Source organism: Neoarius graeffei, chromosome 4, assembly GCF_027579695.1.
Source record: "Neoarius graeffei isolate fNeoGra1 chromosome 4, fNeoGra1.pri, whole genome shotgun sequence".
In the NCBI taxonomy this organism is placed as follows: Eukaryota; Metazoa; Chordata; class Actinopteri; order Siluriformes; family Ariidae; genus Neoarius; species Neoarius graeffei.
In genome coordinates, this window is record NC_083572.1 from 106,939,454 (window position 1) to 106,958,569 (window position 19,116).

Consider the following 19,116-nt stretch of genomic DNA (forward strand, 5'->3'; position numbering starts at 1 on the left):
GAGAGGGAGGGAAGGAGGAGAGATGAGAGAGACAGGGAGGGAAGGAGGAGAGAGAGAGACAGGGAGGGAAGGAGAGAGAGAGACAGGGAGGGAAGGAGAGAGAGAGACAGGAGGAAGAGAGAGAGACAGGGAGGGAAGGAGAGAGAGAGACAGGGAGGGAAGGAGAGAGAGAGACAGGGAGGGAAGGAGAGAGACAGGGAGGGAAGGAGAGAGACAGGGAGGGAAGGAGAGAGAGAGGACAGGGAGGGAAGGAGAGAGACAGGGAGAGGAGGGAGAGGAGAGAGAGAGAGAGAGGAGGGGAAGAAGAGAGAGAGAGACAGGGAGGAAGGAGAGAGACAGGGAGGGAAGGAGAGAGACAGGGAGGGAAGGAGAGAGACAGGGAGGAAGAGAGACAGGGAGAGAGACAGGAGGAGGAGAGAGAGAGACAGGAGGGAAGGAGAGAGAGAGACAGGGAGGGAAGGAGAGAGAGAGGGAGGGAGGGAAGGAGAGAGAGAGAGAGACAGGGAGGAAGGAGAGAGAGAGAGACAGGGAGGGAAGGAGAGAGAGAGAGACAGGGAGGGAAGGAGAGAGAGAGAGAGAGACAGGGAGGGAAGGAGAGAGAGAGAGAGACAGGAGGGAAGGAGAGAGAGAGAGAGAGAGACAGGGAGGGGAAGGAGAGAGAGAGACAGGGAGGAAGGAGAGGAGAGAGAGACAGGGAGGGAAGGAGAGAGAGAGAGAGACAGGGAGGGAAGGAGAGAGAGAGAGAGACAGGGAGGGAAGGAGAGAGAGAGAGAGACAGGAGGGAAGGAGAGAGAGAGAGACAGGGAGGGAAGGAGAGAGAGAGACAGGGAGGAAGGAGAGAGAAGAGACAGGGAGGGAAGGAGAGAGAGAGAGAGACAGGGAGGGAAGGAGAGAGAGAGAGAGACAGGGAGGGAAGGAGAGAGAGAGAGAGAGAGAGAGACAGGGAGGGAAGGAGAGAGAGAGACAGGGAGGGAAGGAGAGAGAGAGGACAGGGAGGGAAGGAGAGAGAGAGAGAGAGACAGGGAGGGAGGAGAGAGAGAGAGAGACAGGGAGGGAAGGAGAGAGAGAGAGAGGACAGGGAGGGAAGGAGATAGAGAGAGAGACAGGGAGGGAAGGAGATAGAGAGAGAGAGACAGGGAGGGAAGGAGAGAGAGAGGGAGGGAGGGAAGGAGAGAGAGAGGGAGGGAGGGAAGGAGAGAGAGAGGGAGGGAGGGAAGGAGAGAGGAGAGAGAGACAGGGAGGGAAGGAGAGAGGAGAGAGACAGGGAGGGAAGGGAGAGAGAGAGAGAGAGAGACAGGGAGGGAAGGAGATAGAGAGAGAGACAGGGAGGGAAGGAGATAGAGAGAGAGAGACAGGGAGGGAAGGAGAGAGAGAGGAGGGAGGGAAGGAGAGAGAGAGGGAGGGAGGGAAGGAGAGAGAGAGGGAGGGGAGGGAAGGAGAGAGAGAGAGAGACAGGGAGGGAAGGAGAGAGGGAGAGAGACAGGGAGGAGGAGAGAGAGAGAGAGAGAGAGACAGGGAGGAAGGAGAGAGAGAGAGAGAGAGAGACAGGGAGGAAGGAGAGAGGGAGAGAGACCAGGGAGGGAAGGAGAGAGAGGAGAGACAGGGGAGGGAAGGAGAGAGAGAGAGAGAGAGAGGAGACAGGGAGGGAAGGAGAGAGGGAGAGAGACAGGGAGGGAAGGAGAGAGAGAGAGACAGGGAGGAAGGAGAGAGAGAGAGACAGGGAGGGAAGGAGAGAGAGAGAGACAGGGAGGGAGAGAGAGAGAGACAGGTAGGGAAGGAGAGAGAGAGACAGGTAGGGAAGGAGAGAGAGAGACAGGGAGGAAGGAGAGAGAGAGAGGTAGGGAGGGAAGGAGAGAGAGAGGTAGGGAGGGAAGGAGAGAGAGAGGTAGGGAGGGAAGGAGAGAGAGAGTAGGGAAGGAGAAAGAGGTAGGGAAGGAGAGAGAGAGTAGGGAAGGAGAGACGAGAGAGAGACAGGGAGGGAAGGAGAGAGAGGGACAGGGAGGGAAGGAGACAGGACATCTAGGGAGGAGAGAGAGAGAAGGAGACTTTTTTAAACCACCTTTAATTACTCCATTGTTTTCATGTGTATGTTTTCTTTCACAAGAAATAAAACACATAATGGAGAAAATAAAAAAGGTACACAAGTCTCATCTCATCTCATTATCTCTAGCCGCTTTATCCTGTTCTACAGGGTCGCAGGCGAGCTGGAGCCTATCCCAGCTGACTACGGGCGAAAGGCGGGGTACACCCTGGACAAAGTCACCAGGTCATCACAGGGCTGACACATAGACACAGACAACCATTCACACTCACATTCACACCTACGCTCAATTTAGAGTCACCAGTTAACCTAACCTGCATGTCTTTGGACTGTGGGGGAAACCGGAGCACCCGGAGGAAACCCACGCGGACACGGGGAGAACATGCAAACTCCACACAGAAAGGCCCTCGCCGGCCACGGGGGCTCGAACCCGGACCTTCTTGCTGTGAGGCGACAGCGCTAACCACTACACCACCGTGCCGCCTGCACCAATAACTCAATCAATAAAATGTTTTAATCTATTTGATAAAAACCTTGGAGAGGATCTTAAAGTCCGTACATAAAAGAGCTACAGTTCTTTAAAAGAGCTAGGTCTCCCTTCTTGGGCAGCAGTGAAAGAACTGCTCGCCTACAGGAAGCTGCAAGTCTCCCTTTTTAAAAACACTCTTAAAAACGGCCAAACGGTCCCGTCCCAGTATCATCCAGAAGTGTTTAAAAAAGTCCGAAGGAAGACCATCTAGTCCTGGAGCCTTGCCTGGTGCCATCTGGGACACTGCAGCAGTCAGCTCATCTAAAATGATTTCTGTGTTCAGAGTGTTCTGGTCTTCTAAGCTCAGTTGAGGAAGCCCTTGCAGAAGCTCTGCAGCACAGTCCATGTCACAGCTGCCCACACTGAATAATTCCATATAAAACTCCACTGTGAGCTTCCTCATCTCGGCTGGGTCTGTAGTGATGTTTCTATCAGAACGACGAAGACAAACCATTTGTTTCCTCTGAACAGCAGATTTCTCCAAGTTAAAAAAGAAAGAAGTTGGGGTGCATCCATGTCTTGGAGGTCTAATTAAAACATGCTCGGACTAGTGCTCCTTTAGCTCTGTCCTGCAGAAGGGGAGTCGAGTTCCTTGCCTTTTAAAAAATTAGCCCATCATTTTTTTGGTTGATCAGATTGCGAGGTAAAGAAAATTTTTTCCTAGTCTCTTATTTCCTCTTCCAGTTTCTGGACAGTTCTCTGGATCTTGGCTGTGGGAATTAAAAGAAATTTCCTCTTCCAGTTTCTGGACAGTTCTCTGGATCTTGGCTGTGGGAATTAAAAGAATACTGCTGGCAAAACACTCTAATTTGGGCCTTTCCTACCTCCCACCACTTCAAGAGTGAAGGAAAAGTTTCCTCTGGAGCTCCAATAGTTCCAAAATAATTTAAATTTTTTACAAAAATTAAGATCATGCAATAACTTAACATTAAAATGCCAAAAGGACTTTGGTTTTTCTGTGGGAAATTAAAAGACTAAGTGATGATCTGTAAAAACAACAGGGGAGATCTGGCAGTCAATAACTCTTAAAATAAAAGGTGCAGAAATATAAAATCTGTCCAGCCTTGCTGCACAGACTCTACCGTCAGATATTTTCACCCATGCGTATTGTCGGACTGAAGAGCGCTCCATTCTCCACACGTCAACCAGATCGGTTCTCTTTAAAAAGTGAGATTAAATGGACAAGGAGTGAATGTGTGGTTCCTCTCCAGTCCTATCTAATGGAAAGTCTGTGCAGCAGTTCCAGTCTCCCCCCATTAAAACACACTCCCCTGGATCATTACAACTTCACTTCTCTTCTAACGCTTCACGTTCAGAGCCTTGGTTTGGTGCAGAAACATGAATAAAACTAAGAGTAAAATCCTGTATTTTAACTTTTACCATAAGAACTCTACCCTTCACTAACTCTGTACTGAACACGATGTTTATATCTAAAACAGGAGAGAATAAAATCGCAACTCCTGCACTAAAATTTGTCCCATGACTAAGAACATATTGTCCATTCCACCATAAATCCCAGGCTATTTTATTCGACTCATCACTATGCGTTTCCTGTAATAAAATAATATCCAGTTTTTTCTGTCTAACTACTTTAGATAATAAACTCTTTTCTGTTCATCTCTTCCCCATTTATATTTAAAGACGCGACTCTTAAAGGACATGGGACATGAAACATAAATGCACGCTATATCAGTTTCTTTTCATTAAAAATATGAAATAATTGCATCAACAAATACAAAATCATCTATTAAATTCAGCAAAATCGTTATATTCGTGATGATTATATGGCATTTCTGCTCGAGCTCCGATATGCATGTTTTACAACCGGAAGAGCCGCTGTCACGTGATCATACGTCACAAAAACTTTCGGGTACAGCACAAGCGGGTAGATGAATATGGAGAAGTGTGAATCGTGATGATGACGAATGCGACAAAATAGTTTTTGTGTCTTGGATGACAAGAAAATTGTTTCGTTTTTAGAGTGTTTAACGTACATTGAACATCATGGTGTATTGCGACCTCCCAGTCAGTCAGACGCGCTGTCACTCCTGTTAGCAACGTAGCTAGGCTCAGCATGGCCAATGGTATTTTTTGGGGCTGTAGTTAGATGCGACCAAACTCTTCCGCGTTTTTCCTGTTTACATAGGTTTATATGACCAGTGATATGAAACAAGTTCAGTTACACAAACTGAAACGTAGCGATTTTCTATGCTATGGAAAGTCCGCACTATAATGACAGGCGTACTAACACCTTCTGCGCGCTTCGACAGCGCATTGATACCTTCACTCGGAGTTGTACCATTATTTTTTAGACAGGGCGGATGGACCAGGGCATTCGCCCGCCTGGCCGTGCCCGACGAGGAGCGCTCTCGGCCGGCTTGGGAGGCAGACGGCAGCCCCTCCTGGAAGTGTGGTTTTACCATGGGCCTCATGCAGAAAAACGCCGAAGTGCATTCGCTAAGCGACTGAAAGCCGAGGTAAGGATTAGTATTATAATTTTGGGTGCATCAATTATTGATTATCATAATTCTGACTTGTTTCGCCATTTTGAATGTTTTCATCTCGGACTCTGGAAGCATTGTATCTCAATCAATCTCGAAAAATATCAGCAAAAAAAAAAAAAAAACATAGCTTGCAACGGACTTTAGCTAGATCTATGATGAACTTTCAATGGATGATACAAAAATAATACTTCTTTCAACAGATCATTAGCCTTTGAGCAGAATTGTTTTTAACTTACCAGGAAGTGTTATCCAGCCAACCGCTTTCAGTTTCATGAGGGCTGAATGAACTCTCACTCTCAGAATCATCTGACCCGTCAGAGTAAAGACAAGATCCATGTTCATGTGAATTTCCTGCTATCGGTTCGAATTGATAGGGTCTAACTTCACATCTCTGTGAAACATCGGGAATGCCACTGTCGATGGTGTCCATTTCGGTAACCTGTTTACATTAGATTCCCAAGCGCTGGCTCCTTGGAAAGTTTTTGTGACGTCACGGGTCACGAACGAATCATTGTTTTACACTGATGTATAAAAAAGTTGAATAATGTGATGATTTTCACATTTTTGACGCCCTGCAGTGATTTAGATGGCATTTCTTATGTCCTTTATACATAATTATACCCAGAAAAAAATCCATGTCCCATGTCCTTTAACCCCTGCATACTGAACGATAAAAGACAGAAATGTAAAGAGACAGATAAAAAGAACCAGTAGAGATAAAACACCCAGTGCCGCACGGTCATTAAAAACTTTTATTTTCTCGTTTTCATTTTCTTAATCATTCTACTTTTGGACTCCTTTAACCTTTTCCTCAGACCAGTAACGTGCTTTTTTAACCGATAGCGTTTTTTTTTTTTTTTCCATCTAGTAAATCCATTCCCACAACTCTTTGAAGTGTGGTAACTGATCTAATCAATTTTTCAATATTGGGAAAATAATCTTTAACATTTGCTTTTTTTCCAAAGGTTTCATCCAAAAAACTATTGATTTCCTCGAGTGAATAGAGGTCCTCGCTTTGGGAAATACTGTCTGTTACAGAAACCGAGTCAGAGTCACAGTCCATGTCAGTCACATTGTCACCATAACAGCGGTCCGGCTTCGTCACGTCTTCTGTCTCACAGTCGGGTCTGACAGCCTCCTGTGAGACCGGAGACTCCTCGTTCTGCTCAGACCCCCCTACACCGACCTCTCCTGGCTCCACCCTGCTCTGTTCAGCCTCCATCAGCTCCGCTGAAACACTGCTTCCAGTCTCCATAGCTCCAGGCGCAGAGCTGCCAGACTCAACCTGAGCGGATGGAGCAGATTCTGATGGCGTTGGCCAACCACTGTTCACCTCCTCGCTGTCAGTCACACCAGTCACTCTACTGTCCCCCTCCTCACCGTCAGTCACAACAGCTTCACCGCTGTTCACCTCCAACACTGTCAGTCACTTTGCTGCCCTCCTCCACATCATCAGTCACAACATCCACACCGCTGTTCACTTCCTTACCATCAACCACCCCGCTGACCCCCTCCCCCCTTTCAGTCACACCAACCACCCCGCTAACCCCCTCTCCACCGTCAGTCACACCAACCACCCCACTGACCCCCTCCCCACGGTCAATCACACCAACCACTCCGCTGTCCCCCTCCACACGATCAGTCACACCAACCACCCCGCTGTCCCCTTCCACACGGTCAGTCTCCGCAGTCACCCCGCTCTCAGTCCCGTTCCTTCCCCTTTCCTCACTGACAGTCCCAGCAGCAGAAGGCGGCTCTGCTCCCCACTGTCTGTGAGGACGCGACCCGCTTGTGTCCCACATCCCCACACTCAAAACATTTCATGCTCCCCGAACTCGCATACACCATGTAAAACCCTTCCTCGTGTTTCACACAGAAGGAAACTTCCAGTGTTTGAGTCGGGGACTCCAGAAACAAACACTTGTCTCCATAGAGACTGAACGTGTTTTAGTTTATCACTTTTACAGTCCAAACTCGCCGTCCGGAATCCGCTCGCCAATTTCCCAAAGCGCTTCAGTTCTCGCTCCAGCGCCTCGTTGGGAATAAACGGAGGGACTCCGGACACGGTGACCCGGACAGAGGGCACCGCCAGCGGGGAAACTTGTATAAACTCATCATTTATATTTTACTCTCTACGAGTTGATTAACAAGTTCCTGATGTTTCATAAACACCACCGCTTTATTCATGCGGGAGGCGCACACGATGTTACCATAACCCACCTGTGTTCCGACCGCGAGCAACACCTGCTCTACCGGAACCGTAGGTTGTGGCGCCACCCTTACTCCATGCTTCAAGGACTGGGGCAGCGTCCCGGAGGACACCATCCCCACCAAACAGCCAACAAATAAACACCACCACCACCACACACACAAAAAAAACCCCCACTAAACCACACTACCAATAACTACAAAATACTCAGAAATTAAACACAAGAAAAAAAGTTTAGAAAGGAAAAATCGCAAACTCTCAGCCAACGCTCACCACACCCTCCACCAGCAAACTCCCAGCATGCAGTGCAGAGAGAGAGAGAGAGAGAGAGAGACACACACACATGGGGAGGGAGAGAGAGAGACAGGGAGGGAGAGAGAGAGACAGGGAGGGGGGGAGGGAGAGACAGGGAAGGGGGAGAGAGAGACAGGGAAGGGGGGAGAGAGAGACAGGGAAGGGGGGAGAGAGAGACAGGGAGGGGGAAGAGAGAGACAGGGAGGGGGGAGAGAGACAGGGAGGGGGGAGAGAGACAGGGAGAGAGAGAGATAGAGAGAGACAGGGAGAGACAGGGAGAGAGATAGAGAGAGACAGGGAGAGACAGGGAGAGAGATAGAGAGAGACAGGGAGAGACAGGGAGAGACAGGGAGAGAGATAGAGAGAGACAGGGAGAGACAGGGAGAGAGATAGAGAGAGACAGGGAGAGAGATAGAGAGAGACAGGGAGACAGGGAAGTAGAGAGAGAGAGAGAGAGAGAGGGAGAGACAGGGAGAGAGAGAGAGAGAGAGATAGAGACAGGGAGAGAGATAGAGAGAGACAGGGAGAGAGAGAGAGACAGGGAGACAGGGAAGTAGAGAGAGAGAGAGGGAGAGAGGGAGAGACAGGGAGAGAGAGAGAGAGAGACAGGGAGACAGGGAAGTAGAGAGAGAGAGAGAGAGAGAGGGAGAGACAGGGAGAGAGAGAGAGAGAGAGAGAGAGAGAGATAGAGACAGGGAGAGAGATAGAGAGAGACAGGGAGAGAGAGAGAGACAGGGAGACAGGGAAGTAGAGAGAGAGAGAGGGAGAGAGCGTGCGTGAGAGAGAGAGAGAGAGAGAGCGTGCGTGAGAGAGAGAGAGAGAGAGAGAGAGAGAGAGAGAACATGCTGATTGCTCTGTCTTGTTCAGTCGACTGGTCAGTGCTGTGTGGGCGGGGCTTTACGTCTCTGTCCCGGACTGAGAGTCCATGAGCTCAGTGTGTTCAGCAGTGTGATGTCAGAGCGCCCAAAACACACAACACACACTTCACCTCAGACTCCACCAAAGCGTGCCCTTTTCCTGACGGGGTAAAGCAGTGCTAGCACCGCGCTGCGTGTGACGGCGGGCTCGGCGCCGCGCTGCGTGTAACGGCGGCCTCGGTGCCGCGCTGCATGTAACGGCGGCCTCAGCACCGCCCACAGCGGGGAAACGAGTGGAAAAGACACTGAGATGAGTTTCACAGGGTCGTGTGTTCATGTGCAGATTATTTACACTCGCTGCTGAAGCTACATGATGAAGCCAAACTGCTTGGAGACTCGCTTAAAGGAGCAACAGAACGTAAAACAGGAGTGAAATAATAGTAATAAGCAGTTTACATAAATAAATACGAGTACTTTACATATTCTACTGTCACATTTTCTGCGTACAGGCCGAGCTCACCTGGTTTACTCTGTGTATTACACATCACCGCCCCGGACAGGAGAGTCAGTCACGATCCCTTACACTTTTATATCTTTCAGGGTTTGTTGAAAATCACCATTTTGAGAGTAACATCAATAAAGTTCCAACAAAACCAGTTCAATCGGGGCAGCAATTAATAAACGTTAATGCCGACCCGTGCTCAAAGGTAAATTCAACGAGAAATAAAATCAGTAAAAGACTCGGAGGGTTCTCTGCACTCGCTCGAACTGGATTATGAAGTCTGAATTTGATCAAAGCGTTGAGATCGGATATAGTTCTCCAAGAAGCTTAGTCAAAAGGTATTACACTTATTATTAACTTCTTATATTTATTAGCCTTGTATCATCCACATCTTAGTCACCAGCAGGCTGAGGAACAGAATAACGCAGGGATGAGAATTTTCCGCCGATTGGCGGATTTCCGACTTTTTCAGACCAAAATGATCATTTTTGAGATCGATGTAAATCCGTTGAGAATTTTTTTTTTTGGGGGGGGGGGTATGATTAACGATCTGTGGTCACCTTATAACGCAGACATCCCAAGTGTCCCAGAAGTTCCGGGAGTCTCCTGCATATTGATAGAAGCGAGCAAGAGTGTGCGCGCGCAACATTAAGGTCTGCATCACGCATCTTAGAATGTGCGTGTGCGAGGGGGTGCGCAAGGGAGACTGTGTGCAGTGTTGCCAGATACTGCTGACGTTTTCCAGCCCAAAATATGTTCAAAACCCGCCAAAATGCACTTAAAACCACCCAATCTGGCAACACTGCCTGTGTGCCTGTTCATGTAGCGCATGCCAGACAAAGAGCATCTTGATTGGGTTACTCAGCAAAATAAGCCAATCAGCTTTCAGTGTGGGCGGGCTTTTATCTCTTTTCTCGAGGACCGGAGTTTTCAGTTGAGTCAGTGCAGCCGACAGGATCGGCATGGCAGAGACAGCGCGCGCCCCAAAAAATATATATCAATTACATGTCATATATAAGTGTGTATCTTTTATAAATGAGGTTAGCTTATCTAATGTAGCGTGTTGGGGAGAATCATAGTATCATATCTATATTTCTGATAAAATTTTAGGTATGATAGCATGTATAACTCTCCTACAGTACTTATTGCTCATTTCATGGGGGAGGAATTGCTGGCATGTGCCGCGCGGGAGCGTCTGCCCACATTTTTTAGGCCGAGATGAAGTTATAGTTTTTGATTTAAAAAAAAAATTTCCAATGTGTAATGCCCATTGTACATGCCTGTTCTTTAACTCAAAATCACCATCTTGATCTTAAAATTGACCGTATGGTATCTGTATTACATTCCACAACATCCTGTCCAGATAAAACCTAGTTAGTACACACAGCAGTTGAAAGGGAAGTGATTAGTGATGTTGAATGTTGCCTGCTTAATATGCAAGACCTCCTGCTACCATGATAACGTCAGAAGAAAGCTTAAGAGAATTATATGACAGAACTTTTTTCTGGTTTGCACTTCATTGTAAAGGATTAGAGTATTCAAAGACATGAATAGCAAAAATGCAGAAATATAATACTGTCGAGCTCGTTTATATTAAAAGGTGCATTGATTTTTTTGAAATCATCAAATGTGAATTGATTAAAAACAAGTCTCTTGTACCATATTAATCATTTTCACCTGGGAGTCCACCAAGAAGGGGAATTTATTTCCAAATACATTGCAAATTTTTGCTGATAAAATTAATGGTTTTGGGGTAAAAAAAAAAAGCCAAAAATCATTAGTCCCATGGGCCCCCCCCCCCCCCAGTTTTTTCAGACTTTTAAAATATTTTTCATTCTCATCCCTGATAACGTCACACATGTCAATCTATACGGATTGTCCAGAAATTATACGGATTTTAGCTCATTTCAAGGGCGTACAAACAAAGTCTTACGGATTTTCAGTATTTTCTGACACAAATTTATTTTGTGTATCTTACTTGAACATCATCAGCTGATCGTTGCAAAAACATACAAAAGCTTGATTTATTGAGGTTTTTCACCTGACGTCACAGGGTCACGTGACGCCCCGGTGTCCGCCATTTTGAAGGTCAAGCTAGCTAATGTCAACAACATCATAGCTGGTATGTTACTGTAGCAATGTTTACGTTCAGTCATTTGGATGACTGTTAAAACCTTTCAGTCTCAAGTTTTTCCTTTACTGGATTTACTAGTTTACTGTAATTATGATCCGGCAGCTATTTACACCGGATCCAGTATAAATAGCTGCCGGAGCGCGCTCCGGCTTGCTCCCCCTCAAATTAAGCAGCGCACTCCGGCTTGCTCCCGGAGTGCTCCGGCCGAGGTTCCGGAGCGCGCTCCGGCAGCTATTTACACTGGATCCGGTGTAAATAGCTGCCGGATCATAATTACAGTAAACTAGTAAATCCAGTAAAGGAAAAACTTGAGACTGAAAGGTTTTAACAGTCATCCAAATGACTGAACGTAAACATTGCTACAGTAACATACCAGCTATGTTGTTGACATTAGCTAGTGCTAACAGCTAGCTGCTAGTACACTGCTACAACACAGACACCGACCCTAATAATACAGTTCTTGGTCATTGCCTGGTAACAGCAAATTTATAACGGGCCATGTCTCAACAGACTAAGAAGTTATTTCAATGGCATTTAATAACATTTTGTTTATCCTGAGGACCGAAAGTAAATGAAAATGTGAACAAACCTTAGCTGTAATAAGATGGCGACCACCGGCTCCAGGGACGACCCGCTGATGTAGGCATGTTACCCAGCCTGACCCAAAATATCTGTAGGCATCCAAACTCTTATACGCTTTCAGATCAATACCTGTGTATGGCGATGGGTTTTTAACGACATAGGTATACAGATCATGTGGGCCGAAGTCAGGTAAAGACGAGGGCTTCGTGTACTTCCGTACGTCAGTGAACAATCCTGGTGGAAGCAGGTAAACGTCGTTCTCTAAGCCTGCTAACCTCAAATTTTGCAAATACCTCTCCCTCTGCTCGCCCTGTAAATGCCCTACGTCGCTGGATACTGAAGGTGTTTTCTGCATCTCGCTCCTTTTTCTTTTATGTTTTTCGCCTTCCTCGCATTCAAACTGATTCGAGCCGTGACGTCCAAAATGGCAGCCTAACGATGCATCATATGACTTGGTCACGTGGGTGAAAAACCTCAATTGACAAAGACCAGCGTGTATGCAGGGGCAGATAACCCAGACTGTGTGAAACCGGATGTTTATTCCTCAAGCCTCGTGCAGTATCGCGACTGTGAGACTTCGCTCGTTCCGGTCATGCGCACGATCTGCATTTAAACGCGCCAAACGGTCATTGTTCGAACGATTTTCTCATTGTTTAAACCTGAGAGATTTTGAATAGCGTCTGCTGAGTGAAAGAATGGGAACACCGAGAAAGAAAATGAGATACGGCGGGCGGTATCTTCCTGAATGGAAGGAGACATTTAACGGCGTCATTGTTCAGGCGAAAAATGAGGAGTATGCGCACTGCACAGTTTGTGTGCGAGATATAAAAGTCGCGGCGTCTGGAGTTTACGACGTGAGGTCTAAACTACATCAGCGAAATCTGCACCAGAAACAGAATCGGCCGCAAATGATGTTTGCAAAGCCTAAGACCGATGATCAACCAACAAGTGTAATAAGAGCAGAAGTTACCGTACGATCTGTAATTTTATTCTCATCTCATCTCATTATCTCTAGCCGCTTTATCCTTCTACAGGGTCGCAGGCAAGCTGGAGCCTATCCCAGCTGACTACGGGTGAAAGGCGGGGTACACCCTGGACAAGTCGCCAGGTCATCACAGGGCTGACACATAGACACAGACAACCATTCACACTCACATTCACACCTACGCTCAATTTAGAGTCACCAGTTAACCTAAACTGCATGTCTTTGGACTGTGAGGGAAACCGGAGCACCCGGAGGAAACCCACGCGGACACGGGGAGAACATGCAAACTCCGCACAGAAAGGCCCTCGCCAGCCCCGGGGCTCGAACCCAGGACCTTCTTGCTGTGAGGCGACAGCGCTAACCACTACACCACCGTGCCGCCCTGTAATTTTATTGCTCAGCACAATTTGCCGCTCGCCGTTGCGGACCACCTGACAGAACTGTTGCCGCGAATTTGCACGGACAGTACGATTGCGAAATCTATCAGCTGTAGGTGCACCAAAACAACACAAATGATCAAAAAGAGCTCGGCCCCCGAAGCTACACTACCGGTCATCCAGCACTGCCGGACGTCGCCATTTTCCTTGATGATTGACGAATCCAATGACAAAAAGACGGACAAGCGACTGGCCGTTTTGGTGCGGATCTTCGACATAAACAGAGGGGCGGAGTCAAGAATCATAGACATGCCCGTGTGCAATATCGGCACGGGCGAGGCGATTTTCGACATGCTGGACGAAGTTCTCAGGCAAGTTATATTTATTTATTTACTTATTTATTAAGTTTATGGATTTCCTCCTCTGATACTACAGGTGGACGCCCAAAGGGGTTGACATGTATGTAACGTCAACGAAACAAGTTCACATTATTTAATCCAAATCAATCTCTTCCGTCAGAGAAATGCTCAGGAATATAAACCTGCGTGTTTACTATAAGAAACATCACATCCTGTGTGTGTGTGTGTGTGTGTGTGTGTGCGTGCGTGCGCACCTTTAAACGCGTCCGCTTGCTGCTCCACAGACTCTCGCACCATTTTCCAGAAGCAGTCAGACACGGCCAGGCTCAGGTTCTTCGTCGTCACCTGGTGAGCCTTCAGCATCCCGTCTCTGCACATCGCACGTTTCGTTAGCATTCAGAAATCTAACTCAATCATTCACTACAATACACCATCGTTACAGATAAACAACATTACACAGCGACACAAAGACATGAAGTTTATCTTCGAGTGTTGAATCTACAGCACCCTCCGTAATTATTGGCACCCCTCGTTAAGATATGTTCTTCGGTTTCTAATAAATTCTTTTTTTTTTTTAAATAATATAGAACAACGCAAAGAAAGAGAAAAATCCAACCTTTAATTCAAGTGCATTTATTCAGTGGAAAAAAAAATCCCACAATTATTTTACATGAAATCATGTGTGCCACAATTATTGGCACCCCTGATGTTAATACAACCCCGATTCCAAAAAAGTTGGGACAAAGTACAAATTGTAAATAAAAACAGAATGCAATAATTTACAAATCTCAAAAACTGATATTGTATTCACAATAGAACATAGACAACATATCAAATGTCGAAAGTGAGACATTTTGAAATTTCATGCCAAATATTGGCTCATTTGAAATTTCATGACAGCAACACATCTCAAAAAAGTTGGAACAGGGGCAATAAGAGGCTGGAAAAGTTAAAGGTACAAAAAAGGAACAGCTGGAGGACCAAATTGCAACTCATTAGGTCAATTGGCAATAGGTCATTAACATGACTGGGTATAAAAAGAGCATCTTGGAGTGGCAGCGGCTCTCAGAAGTAAAGATGGGAAGAGGATCACCAATCCCCCTAATTCTGCGCCGACAAATAGTGGAGCAATATCAGAAAGGAGTTCGACAGTGTAAAATTGCAAAGAGTTTGAACATATCATCATCTACAGTGCATAATATCATCAAAAGATTCAGAGAATCTGGAATAATCTCTGTGCGTAAGGGTCAAGGCCGGAAAACCATACTGGGTGCCAAAATTTGAAGTTCTTTATGGAAATCAGGGACGCCGTGTCATTCCGACTAAAGAGGAGAAGGACGACCCAAGTTGCTTTAGCGCTCAGTTCAGAAGCCTGCATCTCTGATGGTATGGGGTTGCATTAGTGCGTGTGGCATGGGCAGCTTACACATCTGGAAAGACACCATCAATGCTGAAAGGTATATCCAGGTTCTAGAGCAACATATGCTCCCATCCAGACGACGTCTCTTTCAGGGAAGACCTTGCATTTTCCAACATGACAATGCCAAACCACATACTGCATCAATTACAGCATCATGGCTGCGTAGAAGAAGGGTCCGGGTACTGAACTGGCCAGCCTGCAGTCCAGATCTTTCACCCATAGAAAACATTTGGCGCATCATAAAACGGAAGATACCACAAAAAAGACCTAAGACAGTTGAGCAACTAGAATCCTACATTAGACAAGAATGGGTTAACATTCCTATCCCTAAACTTGAGCAACTTGTCTCCTCAGTCCCCAGACGTTTACAGACTGTTGTAAAGAGAAAAGGGGATGTCTCACAGTGGCAAACATGGCCTTGTCCCAACTTTGAGATGTGTTGTTGTCATGAAATTTAAAATCACCTCATTTTTCTCTTTAAATGATACATTTTCTCAGTTTAAACATTTGATATGTCATCTATGTTCTATTCTGAATAAAATATGGAATTTTGAAACTTCCACATCATTGCATTCCGTTTTTATTTACAATTTGTACTTTGTCCCAACTTTTTTGGAATCGGGGTTGTACTTTGTACAACTCTCTTTTGCCAACAAGACAGCACTTAATCTTCTCCTATAACATTTCACAAGATGGGAGAATACAGAGAGAGGGATATTCGACCATTCCTCTTTGCACAATCTCTCTAAATCGTCCAGAGTCCTGGGTTCTCTCCTATGCACTCTCCTCTTCAGCTCACCCCACAGGTTTTCAATTGGGTTGAGGTCTGGGGACTGAGATGGCCATGGGAGGAGCTTGATTTTGTGTCTGGTGAACCATTTTTGTGTAGATTTGGCCACATGTTTAGGGTCGTTATCTTGCTGAAAGACCCAGTGACGACCCGTCTTCAGCTTTCAGGCAGAGGCCACCAGATTTTGATTTAAAATGTCCTGGTATTTCAAAGAGTTCATGATGCCGTGCACCCTAACAAGGTTCCTGGGGCCTTTGGAAGAGAAACAGGCCCACAGCATCACCGATCCTCCCCCATACTTCACAGTGGGCATGAGGCGCTTTTCCGCATACTCATCTTTTGTGATGTATTAGAGTGTTTGTTGCCAAAAAGCTCTATCTTGGTCTCATCTGACCAAAGCACACGGTCCCAGTTGAAGTCCCAGTACCGCTTAGCGCACTCCAGACGTTTACGCTTGTGAGAAAAGGCTTTTTCCGTGCATGCCTCCCAAACAGCTTGTTGGCATGTAGATAGCGCCTGATGGTTGTTATGGAGACTTTGTGACCCCAAGATGCTCCTCTTTGATGCAATTCTCAAAAAAACAGTGAGCTTTGGAGAACTTTTTACTTCTCTTCCCATCCTCCTCACTGTGCGTGGTGGCAAGATAAACTCGCATCCTCGTCCAGGCTTGTTTGCCACTGTTCCAGCTGTTTTAAACTTCTTGATGATTCCTCTGGCTGTAGATATGGGCCGGTGTAGGCGAGCGGCTATTTTCTTGTCGCCATTGCCTGACTTATGAAGGTCGACACACATCTGCCTTACTTGAATGATGTGTTCTCTTGTCTTTCCCATGTTGAAGAGTGGATAAGAGAAATAGGCCTCTGTGTCACATCATATTTATACCCCAGGGAAACAGGATGTGATGAATTCCTAATTAAAGGTTCCTAGATACTCTGATCAACTTTATAAACTACAGTAGAAATGACAGAAATGCTTCAATTACATTTATTTTCTAGGAATTATGGGTGCCAATAATTGTGGAACAGATGATTTTATGAAAAATAATTATTTCTTAGTCAGGGATTTTTTTTTTTAATTCACTTGAGTTAAGGGTTAAATTTTTTCTACAATTTTCAGTGTGAGTATGCGCTTCTGCAATAAAAATTTAATTTATTTTAAGGCTTTTAACAAATCTTAACCAGGGGTGCTAATAATTGTGGAGGGCGCTGTGTGTGTGTGTATATAAATTTTTTTTTCCCAACACAAGATAAACTTCATGTCTTCACCCCACCGTGTAATTTTCTTTATATTATATGAACACATCCACAAAAAAAATATAAATACGCAAGTTAATGAAATTAATTTTAATTCTGAACCGGGCCGCCATTTTGAAAATGCACGTCTAATCAGCGGGAAAACACTGGGAGTGATGTCATCAGGGTGAAACATCAAGAAATATTATACATCCAGGACACTTTTTCCATGGAATAAAAACGTTTATTCTATTCCCTTTTAGCGGGTTTATCGATGCCATGCAATATTGTTATCATATCGCTTATCCTCCGTGTATTACGTCGCTCTCTCCAATGCAGAATGAGCATGCAGTATTGTTATAATATTGCACGTTGTCAAGACAACACGACATCACTGATGACAAAACTTTTCTGTTGCGCATGCACAGTCATTTCTTTGTCGGCCGGAAGAAAGAGAAGTTAATCCAGTGCTCGGTTTAAGCACTAAATAAATAAACTGAAACTAAAGACGCGCTGAACACCTGAAAGGCTACCAAAACTTCATTATATATTCTTCACGCATATTTACAAGAGAAAAACACACCAACGGACACCGAAAAACTGGAAGAGAGTCACGTCGGAGATGTAAAACTTCCGTGCTAGTGAGTGACTCTGACAGTTTGTACATAAACATGGCGGCGAAGTTTGCGTCATTAAAAGCGGAAGATTTAAAGAGAAAGATGCGCTGGACTCCTGAAAGGCTACCAAAACTTCACTGGATATTCTTCACGCATTTAATCTTCCGCATTAAATATACGGAAAAACAGGAAAAGAAACGCGTTGGAGATGTAAAACTTCTCCGCTAGCGAATGAGTGACTGACAGTTTGTAAACAAACATGGCGGCGAAGTTTGCGTCATTAAAAGCGCAAGATTTAAAGAGAAAGATGCGCTGAATTCCCGGAAGGCTACAAAAACTTCACTGGATATTCTTCACACATATTTACAAGAGAAAAACATATCAACGGACATCGAAAAACTGGAAAAGAAAGCAATAGTGGAAATACTGTCCAAGTTCTGCTTGGAGGTGAAGAAAAGTTACGGAGACTTTTACAAGAGGATGTCACTCAGCAAAGCCCTTTTGTTTTGAACAACTGCAATGGAACAATTACACTACCGTTCAAAAGTTTGGGGTCACTCTGAAATGTCCTTATTTTTGAAAGAAAAGCACTGTTCTTTTCAATGAAGATCACTTTAAACTAATCAGAAATCCACTCTATACATTGCTAATGTGGTAAATGACTCTTCTAGCTGCAAATGTCTGGTTTTTGGTGCAATATCTCCATAGGTGTATAGAGGCCCATTTCCAGCAACTCTCACTCCAGTGTTCTAATGGTACAATGTGTTTGCTCATTGCCTCAGAAGGCTAATGGATGATTAGAAAACCCTTGTACAATCATGTTAGCACAGCTGAAAACAGTTGAGCTCTTTAGAGAAGCTATAAAACTGACCTTCCTTTGAGCAGATTGAGTTTCTGGAGCATCACATTTGTGGGGTCGATTAAATGCTCAAAATGGCCAGAAAAATGTCTTGACCATATTTTCTATTCGTTTTACAACTTATGGTGGGAAATAAAAGTGTGACTTTTCATGGAAAACACAAAATTGTCTGGGTGACCCCAAACTTTTGAACGGTAGTATAACTACGACCAAAAGTAACTGAACCTGAACTGTAACCTGTATATAAGTTGGGTTGTTGTTCAGGCTTTTTGGACTTGTACCATTTTTATTGTTAGAACTTTAACTTTCTACAGAACATTGAATTACATTCGATCAGAATCAGCATTCAGTATTGATAAGTTACTGCCCTGTTCTTAACTTTTTATAAAATCTATAAATGTTCCACCGAATGTCTATGAATAATCATAATATTTGCTGGCTTTTTTTCGTGGTCTATCAGATATATTCCATTCAGCTACTCGTTTTCGACTCGTTCAGTATCAGGCTCGCTGAATGGAACAGATCTGATAATTCAATAAAAAGCCAGCCAATATTATTTAAATATCATCCATACAGGACACTTTTTCGATGGAATAAAAACACGTGTTCTATTCCCTTCTAGCGGGTTTCATTCATTTGGTTCAATAGCATGTGATATTGTTAGCGTATCACTTATCCTACGTGTATTACGTCACTCTACCCAATGGAGAATGAGCGGTGAATATGGTTTACGATATTGCATGGTTGTCAAGACAACATGACGTCACACATTGGAGACATAAAATTTCTACGCTAGCGAGTGAGCGACTGTGACAATTTGGAAAC

At 45.2% G+C, this 19,116-nt stretch overlaps 1 protein-coding gene across 5 annotated transcripts in view; it reads right to left on the bottom strand.

The window, feature by feature from the left end:
* opa1 (OPA1 mitochondrial dynamin like GTPase) overlaps nt 1-19,116 on the bottom strand; it is a 187,870-nt gene that overhangs the window by 95,130 nt on the left and 73,624 nt on the right. For all 5 annotated transcript variants that reach the window (XM_060920130.1, XM_060920128.1, XM_060920129.1 and 2 more), the window contains one exon: nt 13,628-13,743. In XM_060920130.1, coding sequence (XP_060776113.1) covers nt 13,628-13,743 — 116 coding nt within the window. The remainder of the gene's footprint in view (nt 1-13,627; nt 13,744-19,116) is intronic.